Source organism: Bubalus kerabau, chromosome 1 (genome assembly GCF_029407905.1).
Source record: "Bubalus kerabau isolate K-KA32 ecotype Philippines breed swamp buffalo chromosome 1, PCC_UOA_SB_1v2, whole genome shotgun sequence".
Lineage (NCBI taxonomy): Eukaryota > Metazoa > Chordata > Mammalia > Artiodactyla > Bovidae > Bubalus > Bubalus kerabau.
In genome coordinates, this window is record NC_073624.1 from 187148771 (window position 1) to 187173612 (window position 24842).

General features: G+C 57.7%; 1 protein-coding gene across 1 annotated transcript; it reads right to left on the reverse strand.

Moving 5' to 3' along the window:
* Positions 1 to 1912: 1912 nt before the first annotated feature.
* NRTN (neurturin) lies at positions 1913 to 15879 on the reverse strand. The gene is made up of 3 exons (XM_055566634.1): positions 15742 to 15879; positions 5603 to 5821; positions 1913 to 2708 (listed from the first exon to the last, which is right to left on the reverse strand). The coding sequence occupies exons 2-3, from the start codon at positions 5769 to 5771 to the stop codon at positions 2284 to 2286; spliced, it is 594 nt and encodes a 197-aa protein (XP_055422609.1). The 5' UTR covers positions 5772 to 5821; positions 15742 to 15879; the 3' UTR covers positions 1913 to 2283.
* Between the last annotated feature and the right edge of the window lie 8963 nt (positions 15880 to 24842).

The following is a 24842-nucleotide window of genomic DNA, read 5'->3' on the forward strand; positions in this document are numbered from 1 at the left end:
CCTTATTCCACACCAGCACTCTCCCCCCAGGGCAATTCTGCTCCCAGGGGTTACTCACAGGGTCTGGCGACATCTGTGCTTGTCACAAATCGGGTGGGCTGATAGCATCCAGTGGATGGGGAGCCAGACATCCTGCCCAAAAGTCTATGGCGCCCAGAATGGCCCTGAACTTGGGAGAACGGACTGGCCCCAAGTGTTCAGAGGTAGGAAAAAACCCTCAAGCAGGGTGGGAAGACCGAGGCCCGGAGCAGGTGAGTGTGGGGGTGGGGCTATCTGGGAGGTCCCGTAGGGCAAGGTTGAGACAAGTGAATCTTCTATACCCACTGCAAGGATACGGGAGGGGCAGGGCATGCCCCCAAAGGAGGTTTGCGCATGGTTCTAAGCCCCATGTGAGTGGCAGTCTCTGTGTCCTGTGAGTGTGTGTGTGTGTGTGTATGGCATGCACTGCTGAGAACCCCCAGCCCTGGGTTCTGCGAAGGCAGCTCTTATGTTCCAGTTCTCTGGTGGGCTGGGCCAGCACCTTGTGGTTGGATCCAGGTGGGAGACAGGGAGGCTGTGGTCCCAGGAGGCCACACACACACACACACACACACACACACACACCCAAGGCACTTCAGGGACCACAGGCCCAAGCACCAAAGTTGATTTTTCTGCTGTGTGTCCTGGGCTGAGCAACTTCCCTCTCTGAGGCTCAGGGCCTTCTAGGATGGGGAAACTGAGGCTCAGCTTCCTCGGCTTCTGGGAACTCTGGCCTCTCTGCCACGGCCGCCGGGCTGAGTCAGCCCGAATGGTTTAGGAATCCACCACCCCAAACCTCAGTCAAAAGACTGTGGGGGTGGGTGGGGACCCCAGCCAGCCAGCATGCTCTGAAACTGCCTTCCAAGCTGACCACCCACAGTCTGGGGCCTGGCCTCCAAGTGCTGCTCTTGGGTCTCCCTGGAAGTCCTGCCTATTAGCTGACTCCAGTGGGTCCCGCTGCCGCAATGGCAAAAAAGAAGACTGGAAAGCAGGGAGCTGGGGATGTTCCTGCCCAGCCAGGTGAGCCTCCCTGGGTGGAGCATCTGATCTGAGTCTCCCAGCATCAGGATCGGGATTGGGTCTGCGAAGGACACCATGTTTAGTAGGTTCTAAAAGGTGGTCCTTAGCACAGCAGAAAGGAGGCCAGTCTAGGAGACACAACAGTAAAGGAGAGGGTGGGGCTCTTCTTTTGAGAATCCCAGACTAGTGTGGGAGGATGGAAGAGAAGGGACTGTGCCCTTAGACAAACTGGGCAAAGGGGCAATTATGCCTTGGAGACATTCCCCTGCCACCCAGTCTGAGGGGAAGAAGGGTAGGAGTCCATCCATCTGGTCCCCCGTGAGCCAGTCCTGGGCTTGCAGCGGCCACTGTCTTACCCGCCCTCCTCAGACCATTGACCAGCAGACCCCTCTCTGCCTACTAGGAACCCAACACCCTGTGCCCGTTCTGGGCGTGCCAAGCATCAAGGTGACACCGTGGGCAAATCTAAACACCGCATCACGCTTTTTCCATCCTCCACGGGGGCTCCTGGAAAATTCTCCCTTGAGCTCTGGCCAGAGCCTTTACGGCCCCAGGACCTAGGTCCCTGGGGACCCAGCTGTGCCCCAGCAGGCGCCAGTTTTGGGCTAGATGGGGTTGGCGCCCGCCCCAGACCTATCCCCGCAGGGAGATGGGCAACACGGGTATTTTTAGCTAGTGAAAGGAGATAGTGGCTCCGAGTTCACCCTGGTGGGAGCTGACCAGGCCCGAAGACGTCTGTTGGGTGAGGGAGATTTGCACCACTTGGACCTCAGTTTTTCCATCTGCACTGTGGCTCAATCTTTCCTACCCAGAAGGACACCTTGCCAGGGAGTAGGCTAGGACACACCTGGGAGGGGCAAGAGAGCCTGTAGAGAGAAGCGAAGGAAGGTCCCTGTGGGCATCCCCCCATTCAGCCCCTCTTTCCTTCCTGCACGCCTGAACAAAACGGTCTTTCTTTCCCCCGAGCCCAAAGCAAACGGGATCCTGCCACCATAGTGCAGGCGGTACCCCGTCCCCCTCTTCCCAATGGAGATGGCGTCTCCTCCCCGTAGGCCTTCAGCGCGGAATCACAACCCTGGCTGGATTTTCCACACTTTATTTTGGTACAGTTAACGCGAGAGTCCTGAGCCCTGGACGGCATCTTCTGCTGGTGGGCAGTCTGTCGCGGGGCTTGCCAGGCGGGACCGTGGGTGCCGTCGGGGCGGGGGCCGTGGCCGCCGTGTCTCCGGGCCGGCTGAGGTAGGGTCACACGCAGGCGCACTCGCGCGCCGACAGCTCGTGGACCGTGTGGTAGCGACTGTGCGTGTCCAGAAAGGACACTTCGTCCTCGTAGGCCGTCGGGCGGCAGCAGGGCTGAGCGCGCACCCGCTCTCGCCGCACTCGCCGCCGCTGGCGCAGGCGTCGCAGCCCCAGGTCGTAGACGCGCGCGGCCGCCTCGCATGCGCCTGCGCAGTAGCGGAACAGCACTGTCTCTTCCGACGCGTAGCCCAGGCCCAGCTCGCTCACGCGCACCTCGAGCTCGCGCAGCCCGCACGGCCGTGTCCCCGACCGCGCACGCGCGCGCCGCCGCCGGAGCCCCGCCCGACGGCGCGGACCAGGGGACCGCCCGGCCCAGGGCGTCAGTTCTCGAAGTTCCACCGCGTCCGGGGCGCCCTGCAGCAGTGCACGGTCTGCGAGGGGATGGAGAAGGGCCGGGGGGTCAGTGGGTGGATGCGTGGGAAGGAGCGCCATATCTACGCTGTTCCTCTGCGAAAAGGGACCTTGGGGTGACTCAAGGGCTGGTGCACCCTCTCCCGACCATATCTTATCTTGCTCCCTGATTCCCGCTCATGCACCCTTTCTGGGCGGTGTGTGTGTAAGGGGAGGGTTGCATATCCAGGCCCCCAGGCTGGGTCCCCAAGGCTACCAGCACTCTTCTCTGGAGCCTAAACCTAAGATGGACTGCCAGAACCATTTCCTGTACCACATACCAGTCTGCCCCAACTTGAGCTGAGCCGACCCGGTGTCTGTCTCCCTGTGGGCACACCCCTCCACCACTCTCTGTGGACCCCATCCCTATGCAGGGCAGCACTGGAAATTCTTCCCTTTTTCACTGAGCTGCTCTCACCTCACTGGAGAAAAAAAAAAAGGAGGGGTGGCGCTCAGCAAGCAGTGTAGTGAACCAAATCCCTGTCCCTCCTGGGCCCCAGCTGTCCCCACCCCATGCTGGTTGCCCCAGGAAACTGGCACATCCTCTCTGAGCAGTGTTGGGGGCCTGCTTCCCACACCCCAACCCCCCACTCTGGTTGAGCTGTCATGGGTCTCTCACTCCCTCTCTGGGATCCCCACCCAGACCTCCGCATCTTCCCTGAACCTCTGGCCTGTTCACAACGCCTCCCCCTGCCCCCATCCCTCCTGCTCCACCGTGTAGCAGTACTCAAGTTTCCCCTTTCACAACACCAAATCAGGGTGTGTGAGCTTCTCAAAATGCACAGAGGAGCCGCAGACACTGAGACCTGTGTGTTGGCCCCACCACATGGGGTGGCAGCTGTCAGGGGCTCCCCCCATGTTACAGGTGAGGAAACCAGCATCCAGAGGGGAAAAGAGGCGCCTAAGACCACACCGCTGGCAGGTGGCAGAGAGAGAGAACACCAAACAATCTTCCCACCTCCATCCCGTGCCCAAGTTTGGTGCAAGTCCAACCCTCTTCTCTCACCAACTGCCTGGAGGTGCCCTGAGCCATAGATTCCCAGAACTCCATGGCCTAAATTTATTTCCCAAGCAGCTGGTCCTGCCCCAGTGCTCCTCAGCCCCAGGAGAGAAGTGTAGACATCGGAATGGCAGGCAGCGCTGAACTGACATTGGGTCTGCAGACAGGGGGCTTCCAGCCCCTGAGCAGGTGGCAGTCACTCTTGTGGTTGAGAGAGGAAATCCCGAGTTTAAGCTCCCACCTGCCCCCAAGGCTGGCGCACCTGGCTGTCAAAAGAAATAGCTTCCTGGGAGGCCCAAGCGGGGAGGGCTGTCTGTCAGCCTGGGAGCTGTCTGTTCCCATAGGGGGTCTCAAGAGCAGACAAGCCCCGGTTCTGAGCCTTGCTCTGCCCACTCTGAGCCTTGTAGTTTCAGGCAGATGACAGCCCTACTTTCGTTGCACCCGCTGTACCCTGCTGTACCCTACTTTCATTGTTTGCTCAGCGAGATTTGCAGAGTCCCTACGTTGGCTGGGGCTGGGAGGGTGGAAATCAGGGGCCACCCAACAGCATCTTCTGGGAGATGGGTGGGAGTAGGGTGACAAGCACTGCTTGCTCTGGGATCAGGGTGAGCCTAGCTCACTAACGATGCCTAAAATTCCACCAGTGTGCCCACCTCAAAGATGTGTGTCTAGAGTTAATTCATGGGATTGCCAGGTTAAGATACAGATCCCCGGTTCAGTGTGAATTTCAGATAAACAATAATCTTCTAGTATATCTGTTCTTCCAGCAGGCCTGGCCACGTGCACAGGGTCTGGAATACAAGGAGATAATGCCCACATCTCCCTGGCCCAAGCCTGAGATTCCTCCATCAGTGCATTAATCCCAGAATCTAGAACACGGACTCTGGGGTATGGAAATCTATGTCCTTCCTCCAGTAGGGCTATATCCAGGGACAGGATGTGGGGCAGCCAGGACCCGACGGTGGGCCGAGATCCTCCCCGATGCCTGAAATTCCACTGGGCCTTTGCCCCAGGGCCTGGAGCACTAGCTTTGGGGAGCCCGGGTCTCTGGGAAGGACTTAGCAGCCTGAAGTGGGGGAGCGGCGGGGGCGGAAGTGGAGCTTGCGCCGGAGGCCACCCTTGTCCATTGTGAAGACAAGAAAGAAGGATTGTGTGGGCCGGCAGGGCGCGTGCGGACTTGCACACAGGCGTGCACGCACCCCCTACCCATGGGGGCCCACGCACACTCCCCCGCCTACTCCTAATCCCCATCCACCCGCGGGGATGCACGTGTGGACACACCCGTGCACCCACGAAGTCAGGGCCCACGCACTGCTCTGGCCCCACAGAACCTGCAGGGGGCAGGCATCAGGGGCTAGTGGGGAGCTGGACCATGCAGCCACACCCCCCAGGGCTGACATTTCCACTTTTCTACCTCCTGGCCTTTTCCCACATCGTTCTTGCTCATCTTCTGTTCCTCTATGTCTGTCTTTCTCCTCATTTCTAGGACTCATCCTATTTCTCGGTCTCTCTCTGCCTCCCCCGTCACCCCCCGGGCAGGTCACTAGGGCCTCCGGTCCAGCCTCACTCTTCCTCCACCCCCCGCTGCGCTGCAGGGGCCACCTGGGCCAAATGCCCAGGTCTAATCTCCATCTGGCCCCCGGGCCCCTCAGGGCTAGAGCCTAATTCCTTGTGACAGCTGAGCCGAGGGACCCCAGTTCCCAGCATCCATCCCCTCTGACACCCCTGCCAGGCCGTTGAGGGGATTTGCACCCTCCCTCCACCCCATCTAAAATAAGCCTTTGTGGCCCCGCTCCACTGCGTACAACATTCCACCATTATGGTCGCTGCGATGTTGGGGGTATCTGACTCAAGACGGGGCGGGGGAGGGCTTACACTGGGCCAGACGGGCAATTCGGGCGTCCAGGGTGCGAGGCGGCCGGCGCAACGGGGCCAGCGCAGGTCCGAGGCGGTGGCCGAGGAGCAGTCCCTCCCGACACATCCAGATGGAGAGCACGGAGCTGCAGAGCACCGAGGCCAGGGCCGCCGCCTTCCAGCGCTGCATCCTCAGCCTGCGTCCACAGGATGGTCAGCCACACGGCCTCCGTTGTCTGTCTGTCAGGCAACAAACGAACGGGCACAGGGTGCTGGACCAGCTAGTGGGGATACAGTGGGGCCCCTGAATTTGAACCACTCCTGCTTAATGACCAATAATAATATAGAAGTGATTCATCTAGGAACCACTGAACAAGGTTGTGGTAAATGCTGCCAAGGAGGAGGTGGGCACTGTGCCAGGGGTAGCCTGGGAACCGCCCCCATCTGGGCGTCCCAGAGTGCTTTCCTGAGGATTGAAGAAAGCTGAGACTTGAACAAAGGTAGGAGCTAGCCAGGCAGAAGAGAATGGCATCTCAGGCAGGGGCAACAGCCGGTGCAAAGGTCCTGAGGCGTGACCTGGAGTGGCCAATCCAGCCAGGAGGCTGCAGTGGCTGGAATCCAGGGAGTCTGGGGAAGAGTGGAAGGTGAAGACATCCCCAGCAGGGGGCACTGTGGGACAAGGGTGGTGAGGAGAGGTGGTGCTTAGAATAGGTACAGTCTGGGAGGCTGGAGCCCTGGGATTGAGCCATATTAATGTCCCTGGAAGTGACTTTCCACCCTGCTCTGGCCCTAGGTTCCCTGCCCCCCCCCCCACCACCAGACAAATAGATGCCCAGAAGTGGGCAGCAATGGACCAAAGCTGCCCTCAACCCACCTCCAGGCCTTTGTACAAGTGAGTCCTTCCGTCCAGAACATTCTCTCCTCCACTGCCGCCCACTCCTTCCACTTTCAGTCTTAGCTTAGAGGGTACCTGCCCCAGGAAGCTTTCCCTGATTGCGCCTCCTCCCCAGCCCCAGGCCCGTGCAAGGGCACTCTCTGGGTCCCCATAATGTCTAAGCTTCCCCTACTGGGGCAGCGATTACTCAGTGTTGTGGTTGCCTAGTCGCATCATGCTCACAGTAGATGTTTAATAACTCCTGCGTACCCCGACACCCCCACCCTGTCTGAGAAGCTCCCCGCCACTGAGCGGCCTCCAGCCCGCGTTTACATTACTCTGCCGGCCGCCCGGCGCGGGGCCTGGCGGCCGGCCCGATGTAAACATTTACACTGAGCGATGAAAGCCGGGCTGGACGACGGTCAGCGCCCCTGCTCGGCCGCGGGGTGCTGGGCGCCTCAGGCCGCACAGGCTGACCTGCGCGCTGCCCAGAGCAGTTAATTGCGTGCTATTTGCATTTCATTTGCGTGCGATGTGCCTGTGTCGGCGGAGGGGGGCGGGGCGTGGCTAAGAGCAGTAAGTTTGGAACCACCTCTCCCCTCGCCCCAAGGATGCACCCGCACAGGACCTACACCAGACAGTAAGTAACGGAGGACGCTTATTAACCCCCTGTTGTGTACCAGAACCCGTGCTGAGCCCAGGAAGGAGGCATTGTAACCTCCATTTTATAACTGGAGAAATTGAGGCGGGAAACAGAATGGCTTGGTCAAGGGCACAGCTAGGAAAGGATCTAGAGACTCACACCCTGATTCTTTGACACAATGCACACCACGTGGGTGGAGCAAATGCTCTGGAGTCATTCTGAGGACCTGCCACTGTTGGTGGTATTGGATTTTTTTTTTTTTTTTGGCCATGAGGCATGCAGGATCTTCTCCAGCCAGGTGATGATGGAACAGGTACCCCCTGCATTGGGAGCGCAGAGTCTTAACCACTGTTCTCCTAGGGAAGTCCGTGATGGTATTTGATACTGCTGTTATTATTACTGTGGTGATAATATTATTACTGTCAGTAGGGTGATGGATCATGAGGGCCCCAACCTGGGGCCATGTAAACAAACCCTGGGCCAGCCTGGAGTGCTGAGGACATGTGCAAAGGCCCTAGGGCAGGGCCATGCTTGGCTGGTTGAAGGAATCATCAAGGCAACCCCATGTCGCTGGAGCAAAGTGAGCAAGAGGAGGTGAAGGCAGGGCAGTGACGAGGACAGGTTGTGCAGGTCATGCAGCCCTGTGGGTTGGGAGGAGGACTTCATTCTCAAGGTTGTGCAGCAAACAGGTCAGTCTTGGCATTTGTCAAGTGCCCAAACCCACTGCCTTTACTCTTAATGAGCCCCTACTTGATGCCAGATCCCATTGTACAAACTTAATGCATGTTATTAAGTCATTTTAACTTCACAAGAGTCCTTATTCCCATTTTACAGATGGAAAAACAGAGGCCCCAAGTGGCAAAGTGACCTGCCAGGGTCACAGAGCTAAGACGAGAACTCTGGTGGCCTCACCCACCCTGGCAGGGGGAGACAGGGAAACCCCCCCCCCAGGTGCAAGACCTCTGGTCGTCACACCCAAGTCTTGGAGTGGCGTGCCTCAGTTTCCCTGTTAGATTGGAACAAGGTCCCTGTACAGCACCAGTGTAAAACAGGGGGCTGAAAGGATAAATGGGTCTCCAGTCCCGAGATGGCCCAGCCACAGGAGCCCATGGTGGCCTTGGAGCTGCAGACCTCCTGGAGCTTTGAGGGGGATGGGAAAGCAGGGGACCGCTGGTGGAGGGGACCTGGCAGGCACAGCTGATAAGCGTCTGCAACAATGGGCCTTTCTGTATGGGGTCACCCAACTGGTTTGTCTCTGGCGTGGACCTGATGGGGAGCGGGTGTGGCGGAGGGCATGGAGGGGGAGACCAGGTGTGCATGAGCTGTGGGCTTGTGTCATGGGGAAGGTGGGCACTCACACAGCACACTTGGAGGCTCATGTTCACACCCAGCCTCCCCAGACACACACACACTGACTTGCTCAGCACACATGCACGTGCGCGCATGCGCACACACACTCTCTCTCTCACGTGTGCCCAATCACTGTTGCATGCACACTTTCAGACACTGCCCAGCTCACACATTCTGACATGCTCAGATGCCATCCTGCTTACACACTCAGTGGTCTCACACACCCTCAAACAGAATTCCACTCACATGCTTGAACACAATCACACACTCCGGTGTTCTCCCACCTAGAACATGACCATGCACTCGAACGTTATCACACCTGAACATCACTGCACTCACCTGCTAGTGTGTTTCATACTCTCACATGTGGGCATTTTACTCACAAACATAGCATTCAAGCACTACCACTCACTACCACACATGTGCACACACATCCTGATTTGCCCTTGGGAGCTCCCCTGATCACACCCCTTACACTCTCTCATGCCCATGGGAGCTCTCGCACAGCCTTGAGACTCACACTCCCACACAAATCAAGCACCTTCACACTCAGACATATTGTCTCTTGCACGCTGACACAGAGAATGGGCACGCCACACACGTGCCGCCTCCAAGCCACCCCTTGAGCACTTGAACTTGTGCGTGCACAGGCATGCCTGTTATCACCTGCATCCTATATTCCAGCCACACTCGTGCAAGCAGGCATGCAGACACACACATCCTGCCAGTGCTGGGGCCCTTGGCTGCCAAGATTCCAGGCGACACGGGGCAGTGGAGGCACAGCAGGTTGCGAGGGGGGAGAGGGGAGTGTGGGAGGCAGAATGACCCAGAGGAAAAGGCCTGCTCTGCCCACGCCTGCTGGCCTTTCAAGTGCCACCCATCTGCCAGACAGGACCTGGTCAGGGGTCCCCTCTCAAGCCAACAATGTCCAGACCCTGGAGAATCCTCATTGCCTAAGGAAGGGGGCATCTCCCTTCATGGGGGTCAGGTCAGCCTGAACTGCAGCAAGAGGGTCCTGGAATGACCTCAACTTCTAGCTGGAGGCCACAGAGTCCCCAGGGCTGGGAGGGAGGGGAAACGGAGGCTCAGAGAGGGGTGATGAACAGCCTGTAGATACACAGCCAGCTGGATCTTTCTAATTATCCAAGGAGCAGACAATTAGGGTGAGGGTGTGAGGGTGTTCCTGGCAGCTTCTTTGATGGTGCCAGGAAACACTGCTCGTTATCTTGATGTCCCGGCAATGCTCCAAGTTTCCACCTTTCCACAGAGCTTCCCAGGGAACACCCACCAGGCATACCTGTTCCCAGGGTCACCAGCCTTTAGCCTGCGGAACCACTGGCCTCAGGGAGGAACCTGATTCATGCTTGTTCCCAGGGAGAGGTTGGAGGGGAGGGGAACCCTCCGCCCACACACTCATCTCTCTAGTCTGGGGGAGGCATGCCTGTCTCCATCAGGCAAACTCCTACTCATCCTTCAAAGTCCCAGCTCCTATAGCCCCTCCTCCCGAAAGCCATGCCTGCTCCCTATCTTGACCATCCCCCGACAGCTGCAGGTCCCTCCCCCTTGCCCAGCTCTGCCAACATAGTATGTGGGTCCATATCTGTCTTTGCTGGACAGGAGGAGCTTCTGGAGGGACAGCCTGGGCTGGGTCCCCTCAAGGCAAAGATGGACATTGAGAATTCCATCCACAGTCACCAGGCTTTTGCCCGTGTGGTGCCTCCCTCCACTAGCACTGTTCTCCCCTTGCACCTCACCCCCAGATCTGTCTCTGGTCTTCCTGTAGCTCTGTTTCCCCAACTTCAGAAAGGTCCGAGGGGGTCCGCCCCACACTATAGGAATGACCGGGTTGCATGTGGGGCTGTCATTGCCACCCATGGGCAGAACAAGCCAGGCTGGGAAGCCACGTGGGCAGTAGTGGGAGTGGCTGCCCCTGGAGAAGGGTATTTCTGGATGCTGCGGCACCTGGGGTCCAGACAGCTGAACTCACATCCATGTTCTGCCTCTTCCTGGCTGGACCACATGGCAAGCTCCTCCCCTTCTCTGAGCCCCAGTTTCCCATCTGTACAATGGGCTGCCCAGGACACATCCTCATCTGGAGGGCCATTTTTGTTCTGTGAAGCCCTGCAGGCCTGGCCTATGGCAGCAGCGGGGCCCGGGTGTCAGATGCATGTGCTTGCACACCCTTCTCTGCTTCCTCCATCAGTCTTCCAGCTCTGGGGCTGGCAGCTGGGCCCATCCCCTGGGCAGCCTTGCTCATTTTGTTTACCCCAGATGGCCCCTGGGAGTTCCCTAGGGATCCACTGATGGGGAAACTGAGGCCCCATTTCATGATGGGGAAACGGGTGGGACTTGGGCCCCTCTCCAGACAAGATTCAATGGTTCTGCAAAACGAGAAACAAATTCCACAGCCCACAAAAATGTGCCCCCTCCCTCGGAGGGCCCCAGGGCCCAGCCCCACCCTGTGGTGGGGATGGGGAGGCTGGGGCAGGCGGAAGCCAGCGTCGCACATCTGCGGATAAACCAGGAACATCTGGCTAGCACAGCTGGTTCTGATGTCGCGTCTGCGGGGGCCAGGGGCCAGCCTGTGGGGTGGCCTCATGGGAGGGTGCAGGCACAGATGCCCCCTGCAGAACCTTCCAGGCCTGGCTAGAGGTGGGACCCCAGCCTCTCCTCTTTTTCCTCCAACCCAGAAGCTGCCTGCTGGCCGATTGCTAGAACCATCGCTGGCTCCCTGCTACTCTGAGAATCAAGTCTCGGGTCCTGAGCTTATCCTAAGGGGCTCTGGGTCTGTCTTCGCCAAAGTGAGGCTGAGGAGTCGACTTCCGGGGAGGACTTCTGTGTTGGTTGCTTTGTGATAATAGTATTAAAGAAAAATAGCTAATACTAACACTAGTGAACAACACCATTGCTGCTGTTCTAAGCGCTTACATCTTTTACTGCCTTCGTAGAAAGGTGTGGACCATTTTATCCCCATTGTGTAGACAGAAAAACTGAGGTCCAAAAGACTGAAGTGTCTTCCTCAGGGTCAAACAGAGCATGAATGGCCAAGCTAGAATTTGAACTCAGGTGGCTGGGCAAACTCCTACTCATCCTTCAAAGCTCCAGCCTCAGTGCCCTCTGTTCCACATTCGTGAACACTGTGCCACATGGCCTTCCTCGTACAACCAGAACAGGAATAATAACATTAACACCTGGTGGTGCTGGCCGTTCCGTTTATTTAGTGCCGAGACCTCTGCTGTGTGCTTTCCACAAGTTTATTTCCCCCCGCCCCACCCCGCACAGTCCCTGGAAAAGATGTTCTTATTATTAGCCCCATTTACCACATGGAAACTGAGGCTTGGAGAGGTAAAGTGACTTGCTCAAGATCACACAGAAATTAAGTGGCTGAGCTGCAGTTGAACTGGGGTCTGACTCTAAACTTGTTCTCTCAATGTCTCCACAACCCCCTGTAACAAGGGTAATGCTGGGGGAGGTGGGAGAGAAGCAAGGTCTTGCTGTTTAGGAGGGACTGAGGTCCAGGGAAGGAGAGTATTTTCTCAAAGACACAGAGCAGAGCAGAACTAGCAAGTAAACAGAAGACCCACTGTTCTGCCCCCAACTCATTCACTCAACACATATGGAGTGCCTACTAGGTGCTGGGCCGGCCAGGGAACACGGGATGGCCAAGGCCAACCTGGGACTCTGCCCTGGCCAAGCTCAGACCATCCATTAAGGGAGATGGATAATAAAAAAGAGAGAAAGATTTTAGGGAATTCCCTGGCAGTCCAGGGGTTAGGACTTTGCACTTTCACTGCTGGGGCCCCAGGTTTGATCCCTGGTTGGGGAACCAAGATGTCACAAGCTGTGTGGCTAGAAAAGTAAGAGAGAAAGGAGGGAGGGAGGAAAGAAGGGAGAGAGAAGGAAGAAAGCAGTAGAAACTAACACAACATCGTAAAGCAATTATACTCCAGTTAAAAAATAAAAGAAAAAAATAAAATTAGAGCCCAATAAAAAAGAAAGGGTAATGTAGAGGTTGTCAGTGCAACAACAGCCCCCAAATAAAACAAGGTGAAGCAATAGTGACCAGGGTTGCTTTTAGGCTGAGTGGTCAAGGAGGGCTTCTCAGAGGAGGCAGGATTTGTGCTGAGCCCATGTGAAGATCTAGGAACAGTGTTCTAGGCAGAGAGAACCACATGAGCAAAGGCTCAGACACAGGATGATAGCTTTTCAAAGGGACCGGGGTGACCAGAGCAAACTTAGCCAGGGAACAGCACGGGGAGATGAGGAGAGATGGGGGGCTCCTATTCCCCACCAGTGCCCAGTGCCCACTTCCTATACTGGCCACTGTGCAGGCGTGTTCTTGGGGAGGCTGGGCCGGGGAGCGTGTATGTGGTGGGCTGCCTGCTTTTCCGACCCACTCTTTCTGGCCTGGCCTTCTGCGGCTGGCCCATAAAATTCCCACCTCGACCATACCAGGCTGGTCTGGCTTAGCCAAGCTGGCCTGGGACAGGCCTTACAGGCATCTGGGGCGGGCATTGGGGGGGGACCTCCCCGGGGGAGAATAACAGGATCAACCTAATGAGGCCTGGCACGGCTGAGCAGCTGGCATGGGGCCCAGTGGGTGGCGCGAGAGACGTGGGTCCTCCAGGAGGACGCCATACAAACCTGGTCTTGTGACAGAAAGGGAAACCAAGGCACAGACCTCTGACATGTCTCAAACTCTAACACAGGTGTCCTGGGAAGCAGGGGACCCGAGTCACCTTTTCCATGTCCCCAAGTTCAAATTCTGCCTTGGGGTCCTGACATACTGAGCTCTTTAGGCACGGATGGTGGGGCCCTTGCTCTGGGCTTTCTTTCCCCCACTGGGAAGTGAGGGCCACCTGCTGGATTTCTTCCAAGGCCAGACAAAGCCTGAGTCCTCTGGCATTGGAAGTTAAGATCTTTCTGCTCCTGAACACCGATGCCAAAGTGTCCCAGGCCCTATTCAGGCTTCCTTGGTGGCCGTTACACACCCTGAAAGTCCAGGAGGCTGGCTGGCTGTTTTGAGAGCCTCAGGCTTGCCCCCCACCCTCCCCCTCATGAGTGCAGCAGGCACCGGGCCTGTCTTATTTTCTGCTTCGTCCTGGTGCACAGCTTGGCACATGGTAGCTTAGGGCTCAGGAATTAATTACATGGCACATAAGGAAAGATCCCTCCAGCTTGCCCAGCCTCAGTTTTCTCAGATGTGAAATGGGGAGAACCAGCCTCCCACTGTGCCTGCTCAGTTGATTCACTGGGCAGAGGGAAGATCCTGTCTCCCTTCATGGGCCTTGACTCCCCTATCCCACCTTGGGGGACCAGGAAAGCTGCATCTGCAGAAGAATCCCAGAACCTCTCAGCAAAGATGGCTGCACCCGATGATGCCAGATGCATTAAAGGACCTGTTCCTCTCTCTGTGTCTCCAGCTCCCATCTCCAGGAATCTGTCCTTGAAGGCCCCAGCCCAGTTCTCTTTCAACCTTTCAGAACGATCTCTCCCTCCCACACTCAGGCCCCTGGATTTTCCAAAACCACCCATGCACTTTCCTGCCTCCAGATCTTTGCATATGCAGTTTCCACTAGCTGGATGCTTTTACCTGTCCCACTTAGAAAACTCCTACTCATCCTGCATAGCCCCAACCCCAATGGCTCTCCTCTAGGAAGTCTCCCCTGACCCTCCTACCCGGAGGTAGTGCCTTTGCTCCCCACTCTGGCCTCCACCTTGGATTCAAGTTTGCCTTCCTGGAAGGACAAAGCCCAGGAGCCTGACCCCAAACAGAGTCAGCTACACCATGGCAGTACACATTGGTGGAAGTGATCTCTTGGTTGTGTTCTTTGCCTGGCTGCAAACTGGTTCCCTCTCTTGTCCCAGACTCTTGAAAGCTGTATCCATTTCTCACCCCCTGAAAACAGGCCTATCACCTGAGAGACAAGCAGTGATGGTAGAACTTCAGACACTGTGCCCAGCTGTAGGGAGGCGTGATTTGGTTTCTTCCCTGCACCTTTGGAACTAGCTCTTCGCAGCTCTCTGGGAGTGGGCTGTAAGGCCTGGGAGTGGCTGTGAACCTCAAACCTCAGCAGTCCTAGAATGAAGGGTGTGGGGAGGGGTGTCCAAAAGGCCCAAAGCAAGGGGCTGGGGGCGGGGAAAAGCTGGCAAAACTGAAAGTGTCCCCCAGCTGACATCCGCCTAGACCAGTCATGCCCTTTTAGGGCTTCCTCAGCCTGGGGCTTTTTTAAAGACAGACAAAGAATGTCATGCAACAGACAGAAAAGGATGTTGGACAGGGTGGGCAGGCACAAGTGAGGAAAATCAGGGGTCTGGTGTTTCATGCCCCCCACATAGGCCCTAGTTCTACTCCCCAGATCTGGGCTGCTGGCCTCAGCCTTGCAGGTAACCACAGACCCACTGAGCCAGGCCAGTGGCACCATGATACATGTATGCTGGTGCTTCCTGGGGAGGGGACTGTGGTGACACCCACCCCAGGAGAGAAGCCACTTCTGTCTCTGGTCCCAGCCCGTATCTGCCCACTGTCTGCAGCCTCCTCCGCTTAAAGACTGTGAACTGACAAACCACACTTTCTGGGAGAATTTTGGGACCATCCTGAGTAAGAGATGTCTTTAGTAAAAAGAGGAAGGAAGACCGCCCTTTCTTCAAATTTGGTCTTTGCCCTTAAGGGACCCCCCCCAAAAAATGGTTTCGCGCCCTCTTGCGGCTGCATAAGGCTCCAGGAGCCTAGAGAGCTGGGCCCTTACCGGAGGACACCGTGTCCCCGGCGGCAGCGGCGGCGGCGCGCAGGGAACGCGGCTGGAACGCGCCACTGACAGATGTTTACTTCTGCGTGCAGCTGGGCCGCGATGGCAGCCCCCCACTCAGGGTCCGTGGGATCCGGTTGTCCCCCGCGGCCCCTTGTAGACCACAAGGCCGAAGGGGTGTCTGGGTCTCGCCCACCTAAAGGCTGGGGAAGGGTGTCCGGCTGCTCCTGTTTCCACCCCCTCTCCAGAAGCATACAAGGGGGTCCGAGGAGGCAGAAGCGCGCCCGCCCCGTCGGACAGGGACCACCCCCTCCCCTGGCCAGACGCTAGCTTAGAGAGGCACTTACATCGCCCTCCCGACCCCCTACCACGCGCGGACCTGTCGCCTCTTGACCCCACCCTCATACACACGCTTGTTCTTGGCTCAAGGCGGGAAGCTACTGGTCTGCCGGGAGTCCCTGGACACCCCCGCAACCTCAGTCCACGGGGGCCAGTCCTTCCCCCGCGCCAGTCCTCTGCGGGCCCCCCTTCTGCCCTTGCTTACCTGCTCCGGGCGCCCTAATAGCCGTCAGTGGCGGCCGCGCCTGCCGCCCGCGCCGGCCCCAGCCCCTGCCCCTGCCGCCGCGACCGCCATCCGGGCCGCCTGGGCCCGCGGCGCCCGGGGGGGCCCGGGCCGGAGGGGGCGGCCGCGGGGGGGTCGCGGCGCGGGCCGGCCCATGGGGCCCCCCCGGGCTCGCTCAGCCGCGGGCTGCGGCCATCCCGGCCCGGCGGAGGCTGGGGCTGAGGGGGTGCCCTGGACGGCCTGCGGCTCGGAGGGCGCGGGGCGCAGGGGCGCACGGACGGCGCGGGCGGCCTCAGTGCGCGGCGCTGGGGTCCGAGGCGGCGGCGCGAGGGGCCCAGGCGCTCCGAGCGGCTCCACGGCGCGCTCTCCCGCCGCCTCCGCCGCTCCCGCCGCTCCCGCCGCGGACGGCTCGGCCGGCTTGGGGCCGGGGGGCGGGGCCGGGGGCGGGGCCAGGGGCGGTGGCTCGGATTTCCCGAGACTGGGAGACGCCCCCGCCCAGTTCAGCCCAGCCAGAGGGGGACCTGAACAACGCAGGTGGCAAGGGTGCAAGGACAGCAGCAGCCCCCTGGACGGCGATATCAGCTGACCCCAGAGGCTCGGGCGGCGCACCTTTGTAAAGCCCCTCTCCAAGGGCCTCTTGCTGAGATAAGAGCCACAGTGCCCCCCATGCCAGTCCCTCGACCTTAGCGTTCCCCACTCCACAGAGAACCGGTCTTACTGCCAGACCCCTCCCCCACCCCCACCTCCCACGTCCTGCTCGGTCCCCTTCAGGAACGCAAGGCCCCAAGAAGTCTTCTCGCCAAGGGAGCCCCTCGGGGTATTTCCCCCGGGACAGCGTCCCTCCAGGTTAGCTATATCCCACTCCCACTTCAAGAACCCCAAAGGCGCATCTTCCATAAATCCGAGACTTGTCCAGACCCCCCCAAGATCCGCCTCCGTGGAATTAAGAGCCACAGCACTCCCCCGACACGGTAATCATGGCCCACAATTTCCCTCCTCACCTCACTGGGTATTGCGGGGCCCCCAGCCCCTTCCCAGGTCCTCATTCCAGAAAGCTAAAGGTCCCCCCTGGGACCTAGTTTCCCCGAAGATAGCAAATGAGACCCTAAGACCGACGTCGGACGGTACCCGCTGTCCACAGAGCCTCTCATCAAGTGGCAGTTCTCCTTAGTCTGGCCTCCGAGCCAGATCCCGCGGGGGGATATCTTCCCACCCCTGGCTCCCTGCGGCGCTCCCCTGGGCACCAAGGCCCAGCGCGGCCCAACGAGCCCAAACCCACCCGGCACCCTCCCCGACGGCTCCGCGTTCCCAATGCGCCCCCTAGCGGCTCCAAAGGGCTCAGGGGGCGGGGCTGGGAGGGTGGGCGGGGGCTGATCCGCCATGGCCCCGCCCCACCCCGGCCTAGTTACGGTGAAACACCCGCCCCAGAGTCCCGCCCCCTGCCCCAGCGCTCTGCTCCTGCCCTCTGGGTCCTCGCCGCCGCCTGCGTTCCTGCAGCAGGGTTCTGGTTCTCACTCCCGCGGCCTCCCGCGGCCTGATTTCTTGGTACCTCCTCACTCTGACTCAGGCCGTCTGCATTCCCCTGATTCCAGCTGCCTGGTGTTTGTATGGCTATTAGGTCTTGAGACCCCCCACCCCCACCCCCACCACACAGGCACCCCCAGCCATGGGGGTGTGGGGAGCACTGGACGGGCGAGCTGGGTGCCCCCTGGATTCTGAATTTGTCGGGGAAGGAAAAAGGGTGAGTGTGCGTCAGAGCCGGAGCCCCGCAGCTGCCCGATTCCAGTCCAGGATGCAAAGAACAGGGATCTGTGCTTGCCTCTCCGTGCCTCGGTTTCCCCGTCTGTAACACGGGGTGTTAGCAGTAGATCCTGCAAGGGTTGCAGTAAGGATTGAATTGGTAAGTATAAGTAACCATGCCACTTGCTGAGCAGTGTCCACGCGTCTGCCACTACTGGTGTCGTTAAGGACTCACTCTCAGCGACACACACACACACCCTGGCCGGGAAGGAAGGGTGAGGCACTGACCCCCAAACCTTATTCCAGGCAGGGTCACACTCAGCGCCATGTTTGTTCTCACGCATACCCGCACACCCTTCTAGAACAGCGCCATCCCTACACACACACACACACACACACACACACACACACAGAGTTCCCTGTAGAGACACAGACACACGTGCTATTCACGTGCTTAGCAGCCCACTGGCCCTCAGAGCAACCCCAGCGGGACTCCACGGCACGGAGTAGGATTGCTCCTGCACACACGTGTCCACTTGGTGGATTGTTACACATACACACACGCCCTAACCCTCTGACAGTCACACGCAAGGCCGAGCGTCGTGTGCCCACTCCACAGCCATGAACGCACAGGAGTCGAGGAGACCCTGTTGTCATGCGTACTCAGGCGCACAAGCACACACCGTGCCGGTCCGGGAAGTACAGCCCATCTGCATACCCGTATCCAGACCAGGAGCCCACCCCCACCCCGCCAGCCATCATTAAGCTGTTACCAGCGGCCCCTTGGCCGCCTCCGCTCACCGCACACCGCCTGGACTCCCTCCCTCCCAGCCTGGGCTGGGAGCCATAGGGGCAGGCGCGTACAGACACATGGGGTGCAGGACATACACATGTGCCCACCATGTGGACGCTCGTAAAATGGTTGCCCTGGTAACAGCGACTTGAAAGACCAGGTTCTTCCTCTGGGGTGGGCAGGGGGACAGGGGCGGGGTCGAGGGGCGGGGCTGAGGGCGGGGCCCCCGGGGTGTAGGACTCATGCCCACCTTCCACCACCGTGGGGAGACTCGGTCACGCTCCCCACTTGGAAGGAGACCCCTGCACACTCAGGGACACACACATTGACCCAAACACACACGGAGGAGGCAGCCCCTGTCACACTCAGGCCCCCAGAGCCCCGACCCTCCTCAAGGCCGGCCCCACGTGATCGCACCAGACACAGGTGTGACCCCCTCTGACATCAATGCATGTCACCTCATACAACCCAGCACGCTGGCCACTCTCTGTCGCCAACCACAGGCTTTGTCACCCCCTGGACAGGTGGTGACAGACACCCTGTCACACTGGCTGACTCACACAGCAGCGGGAACTGGTGCACACATGACACGCCCCCCCACCTCTGTCAAGGGAGCTGTCTGAGCCGGGCTGCCTGTGAGGCCAAGGGGATTCAGGGGTTGGTTCTATTTGCAGGAAACATGGATATTTACAATGCTTTATTTTTAAACCTTGCTTGTTCCAGACTGGGCTACTGTGGGGCGGGGTGGGTGGAACCCAGCCTTGAACCTCCCACGCTAAAAGTCAGCCCGTGGCTAAGGACTGTGGTCTTTCAGTGCACGGATTGGGAGGGTGGTGAAGCTCAGTGAAGAGCAGGGGGCACTCAAAGGCATGTGACCTCTGTGACTGATTTGAGCTGGCTGGCACCAAGGTCAAGGCTGAGGCAGGGGCAGCCAGGCCCAGACACCTGCCCATTGCCACCTCCTCTCCCATGCTTACTGGGAAATTAGTTCCGCTCCTTTACTGACTCCTCCACAGCACATCTCCGCCAAGTAGCTCCAGGTGAGGCCTTCCCTTCCCCAGCGTGCTGTAAGCCCATGGGGCAGTTGTGAAACCTGAGAATCAGAGAGGTCAAGACATCAGCCCCAGGTCACACAGTAAGACAGCAGCTCAACTCTGGGGCTGGATGACTACCAAACATGTACCCACTGTCCCCCACTGCTCCTCCAACCCTGTCCCTTCTGGTCAGAGGGCCCTCTGCACCCCCCACCCCCACCCGATGGTCACTGCTTCCCAGGGGAGTGTTCTGTTCCTGGATAGAGGCTGAGGCAGAGGGTTAGGCTGGTGGCCGTTGGCCAAGATGCAGAGACTTGGCTGGTAGAGAAATTTCCATCTTAACTCCAGGAGCTGGTCCAGGCCCTGCAGCCCCATGGCTGCATTTCGGGGACCCCTCCAGGGACCAGCCCATGGTAAGTGAGGTGGCCTGGTGCCTTCTGTGTTCTCTGTCCCTCCAGCCACCCCTCCAGTCAGAGATTCCTCACACACTGAGTGTTACTCCATCTCCCCCAATATGCTGGTGGCTGAGCTCGCTGTGCCTCAGTTTTCCCATTTGTGAAATGGTTCCCGTGTTTCTTCAGCACAGGGTTGCTGATGCCCAGCCAAGAAGCTCCCTGAAACCAGGCTTTGGGGCTCTAGATTCATCAAAGTTACCCTCACCCTGAGCTGGACAATGCTGAGGGCAGAGAGAGGCCTCGGCTCCTACCGAGAACACAGCTGGACACCCACTCCTGGCCAGGGGTCAGAGCAAGGGCCCCAGGGACCAGGGAAGGAGCCAGCCGGACTGGCCAGGATGGGGACCCATGAGGCCTGTGGGCGGCAGGAAGAAGCAGGCTGATTCCAGGAGAGGATGATGGAAAAAGCAGGGCCGCCAGCTGTCCCCGCAGGGCCATTTGCAGCCCCAGGTCACAGGTCGAAGGCCCTGTCCCTGGGGGTCCCAGGTCGGCAATGCAGGAAAGCCATCAGGCTGGGGGGCGGGGCAGAGGGCTGGGGAGGCAAAGGGGCCTGGGCCTGGGGTTGGGGGACACCTAAGAGGTGGAGCCAGGGCCAAGAACCTTATGGCAGATCACAGACAACCCACACACACACACAAAAAAGCCACAAATGTGTGGACATTGAGTGTGTATCCACACACACACACGTACAATAGATACACACGCTCACAGATTCATAAATATGCACATCAAAACACAGACACCCCCCCAAAGTCAGTCACGCTCTGCAGATGTATGTACACACTCACTAATGCACACACACACACTCAGATGTGCACGGCAGCCCCAGATGCTAAGGCTCACAGGCACCCCACAGCACACACCTCCCAGCACCCTGGCCCTCGCCACCCGCCAGTCTGGCCCTGCCTCCTTGCGTCCTTGGCCCAGGCTGCCCTAATCCTGGTCTCGTGTCCTGAAGCCAGAAGATAAGGGGCAGCTGCAGCCCCAGATAAAGGAGGCGAAAGCCGCAAATCCGGGGCGGCCCGGCGGCAGCGGGCAAAGAGCCCGGGCCACACCTGCCCTGCGCTTCCTCCCCCATCCGACCAGCCAAGAGGGACAGAGAGAGGGCAGGGGAGACAGTGGAGGGAGAGAGAGACAGAGTGGAGGCAGGGCAATCATGGGGGCTGGCAACAACAGCAGAGAGATGGAGACAGATGCAGCAAAAGATGAAGAGAGGGAGAGATGGAGAGCCAATATATGGGGAAAAGAGCGAGGCAGAGAAAGGTATGAGATAGACACACCGAGAGAAGGAAATACAGAAAGAGAAGCAAAAAAGGCTAAGCCAGAAACAGGAAGAATAAAAGGAAGGGACAGAGGCAGGGGGAGCCCCAGTGCCTGGGCAGAGTGCCAGCGGCACCTTCCCAGGCCCAGCTCCACCCCCTCCGGATTGCCTCAGTCTCCCCACCTGCTCGGGGGCCCCAGGGCAACCTGCCTCCCTCCTGCTTCCTCAGATCAACCAAGGTCAGGCATTTGTATGACTCAGGCCCAGTTCAGTGTGGTGGGAACATCTTTCTCGGTGTCCCCACACTCTCCAGGCTGGCACCTGGGAAGTCCTCAGCTCCTTGCCACAGCCTCAGTGAGGGTGGGACACCCCACCGGGCCAGAGGAGGTATGCCCCCAGTGCCTCAGTTTCCCTAGCAATGACAAGATACAATCACTCAGCAAGTGTTCAGGGAACCCCTACTGTGTGCCAGGCCTAGTACATGCATGCTGAAGACACAGAGGAGCCGAAGCCGAACTGATGCCCACCAGTTCTGGACTTAGTTTAATGAGGGGAAGATCCTCAATGCCTCCCTTTTCTAGAGAAGATGACGCTGAGAACAGAAGAGTGAGTGGGGTACCCAAGGTGACTGGGTGCAGGAAACTGTTACTGGGAGAGGGAACCGCATATCGGAAGCCTGGGAGGTAAGACCAGTTCACGGGAGTTCTGGCATTAACTTGGTACTTGAGTTCAGGGAGTGAGGAGGTGAAGAGGCATGAAGCTGGGGAAGGTAGCAGGGGCTGGACTATGCAGAAACTTTGGGGCTATAGTCTAGGACTAGGGAAGTAGGGAGCCAAGGCAGGATTGGGAGCAGGGGAGGGTCATGGTCAGATCTGGGTTTTAGAAAGAGCTGTGGGAGGCTGGGCTATTGGGGGTAGGTTGGGAGATTGAGGCCTGGAAGGGGAGTTGCCGGGAAAGGGGACAGGCTAGAAAGAGACTCTGGAGAGAAAGCAGATTGGACATGGGGACTGACAGGCTGTGGTGGGAGGAGAGGCTGATGCCCAGGTCTCTGGCTAGGCAATGGGGCAGTCCCCAGACCTGGGACCTCTGCAAGCCATTGATTCAGGTAGAGTTGGGATGAATGTCTGTTTCCTCCACACAAGGTCAGAGACAGGAATAAAGGAGCTAATACATGAAAAGAGCTTAGAACAGAGCCCAATATACAGTAAGTGCTCAATAATTGTGCAGCTACTGGTAAATGATTAGTACTATGCCATTAAAATAATGCAATATTATAACAAAATAATAACAAGCAATTAATAGTGTGTCACTTATTTTAATACCCATATCATGGTTATTACGGATTCCCTGGCAGCTCAGCTGGTAAAGAATCCGCCTGCGATGCAGGAGACCCTGGTTCAATTCCTGGGTCAGGAAGATAGGGATAGGCTACCCACCCCAGTATTCTTGGGCTTCCCTAGTGGATCAGACAGTAAAGAATTCACCTGCAATGCGGGAGACCCAGGTTTGATCCCTGGGTCAGGAAGATCCCCTGGAGAAGGAAATGGCAACCCAGTTCAGTATTCTTGCCTGGAGAATCCCCATGAACAGGGGTGCCTGGCAGGCTACAGTTCATGCGGTCGCAAAGAGTTGGACATAACTGAGTGACTACGCAGAGCACAGCACATTGTTATTAATTGCCAGTCCACAATCTCCCTTTCTCTCCCTACAGGAAGGCTTTCTGGATCGCCTTACACAGAGAAGGCTTGTTGTCACAGGGCAAAGCCAGGAAGCCCTAAGAAGGGTCTTCTTGAAGGCTGAGGCCCAGAGAGGGGAGTCCCATTCCTGAGGTCACCCCCTGTGGGCCTCAGTTCTCCACCTGAACAACTGTTTCCCCAGAGAGATCTGGACGCCTGTGGGATGATGTCCCGGGAGACGATGGTAGAACCTCAGAGGGCAATGGGGCAGGCACCTCAATAAGAAGTGAGTTCCTGTCCCTGGAGGTGGGTAAGTGGGACAGAGTCTCCCAAGGACTGCTGTGGTTTCTTCCAGAGTCCCTGATTCCAAGTTTTATTTCCAGTTTGTCCTATAGAGGGCGGCAGAGGCCAGAGATGGAAGACAAGCTGCTCCCCCGCCTCCATTCCATTTTCTCCCAGGTCTTAGAAAAGCTGGTGTTGAGCCTGTTGCGGCCTCAGGCAAATCCTTTCCCTCCTCTGGCCTCAGTTTGTCCCTCTGTCACTCAAGGAATACAGTCTCTGTCTCATTTCCCTGTTCAAGGAAAGCTTTTGTCAAGGTTAGCGGTAAAATGCACGGGCGGCCAAGAAATTGGTTATTGACATCCTGCACTGTGTTCACATAATTCGAGGCAAATAATAGTGATGAAGAAATAGCAACGTTGGATCCCTGAGTCAGGAAGATCCCCTGGAGGAGGACATGGCAACCCACTCCAGTATTCTTGCCTGGAGAATCCCATGGACAGAGGAGCCTGGCAGGCTACTGTCCATAGGGTCGCAAAGCACTGGACACAACTGAAGTAGCACACAGTAGCAACAATAGTACTCTTTAATAACTGACTGTTATTTATTGAGTCTATAATTTCTAAAACTGCTATTTTTATCAGCCCCATTTTTCTGATGAGGAGACTGAGGCACAAAGTTAAGGACAATGTTCCCAGTTGGTCAGCAGAAGTGCTGGGATTCCAAACTGGCAGGCTGAGTCCACAGCCCAGAGGTGCTTGTGCTGCACCAAGGCTCTTCCAGGAACAGGGAGCTTTAGGAGAGTGCAACAGGCAATGGTGGGGACTGTGGAAAATGGGGACTAGATTCTGCTCTCCTTGGGCCGTTTGTTCTCCCTCTTCCCTGGGATAAAATCCCCAAGCCCTCCCCAAAGCCTAGAGGGCCCTGCATGATCTTCACCTCCCGGTTCTCACCTCCTCCCTCTCTCTCCCTTGCTCACGCAGCTCCAACTACAGAGGGCTCACTGTTTGTCTAACACACCAGGCAGGGTCTTGCCTCAGGGCCTTTGTACTGGCTGTTCCCTCAACTTGGAGCACTTTTCCTTCTGATATTCCTGTCTGTCTCACTCATCTCTTGCAAAATCACTAAAATGTCCCCTCAGTGAAAAAGCTTTTCCTGACCATTCTATTAAGAACCGCAACCACCAGAAATGGTTTTTCCACTTCCTCTTCCCTGCTTCATTACCGTCCAATATACAGTATACCTTACTTATGTATTATGTTGACTGTCTTCACCACTTCTATCTAAGCTCCTAAGCATAAGGATTTTTTGGTCTGTTTTGTTCATTGCTGTTTTGCTTACTTCCTTGGTGGCTCAGATGGTAAAGTGTCTGTGTACAATGCGGGAGACCCGGGTTCAATCCCTGGGTTGGGAAGATCCCCTGGAGAAAGAAATGGCAATCCACTCCAGTACTTTTGCCTGGAAAATCCCATGGACAGAGGAGCCTGGTAGGCTACAGTCCATGGGGTCGCAGAGTTGGACACGACTGAGCGACTTCACTTCACTTCACTTCGCTGGCGCCTAGGATAGCATGTAACACATAGGCATTCAACGAGTTACTCGTTTAAAGAACACCCCAAATAAAAGTAGTAGTGTTTTAAAATTCCATCAGGAAAACAAAATAGTTCTGTAAGCCGACTGTGGCCCGCGGGAAGCCAGTTTGAGAGCCCCAAGAGACTCATTGAACATTTCCGTTTCCCGCAAAGGGATCAGAGGTAGAAAAGGGACCCGAGCCCCCAGCGCCTCCTAGGTTCCGCCCCATTACGTCGACGCGCGTACAATTGCGTCACTTGGAGCGACCTGGGC

Bases quoted from the DNA above. Each gene is read 5' to 3' on its own strand.
- NRTN (XM_055566634.1), bottom strand. From the start codon at position 5,771: ATGCAGCGCTGGAAGGCGGCGGCCCTGGCCTCGGTGCTCTGCAGCTCC. The intron at 2,709-5,602 runs GTAAGCCCTCCC...ATCCCCTCGCAG, and splicing joins AATTGCCCGTCTGGCCCAGT to ACCGTGCACTGCTGCAGGGC.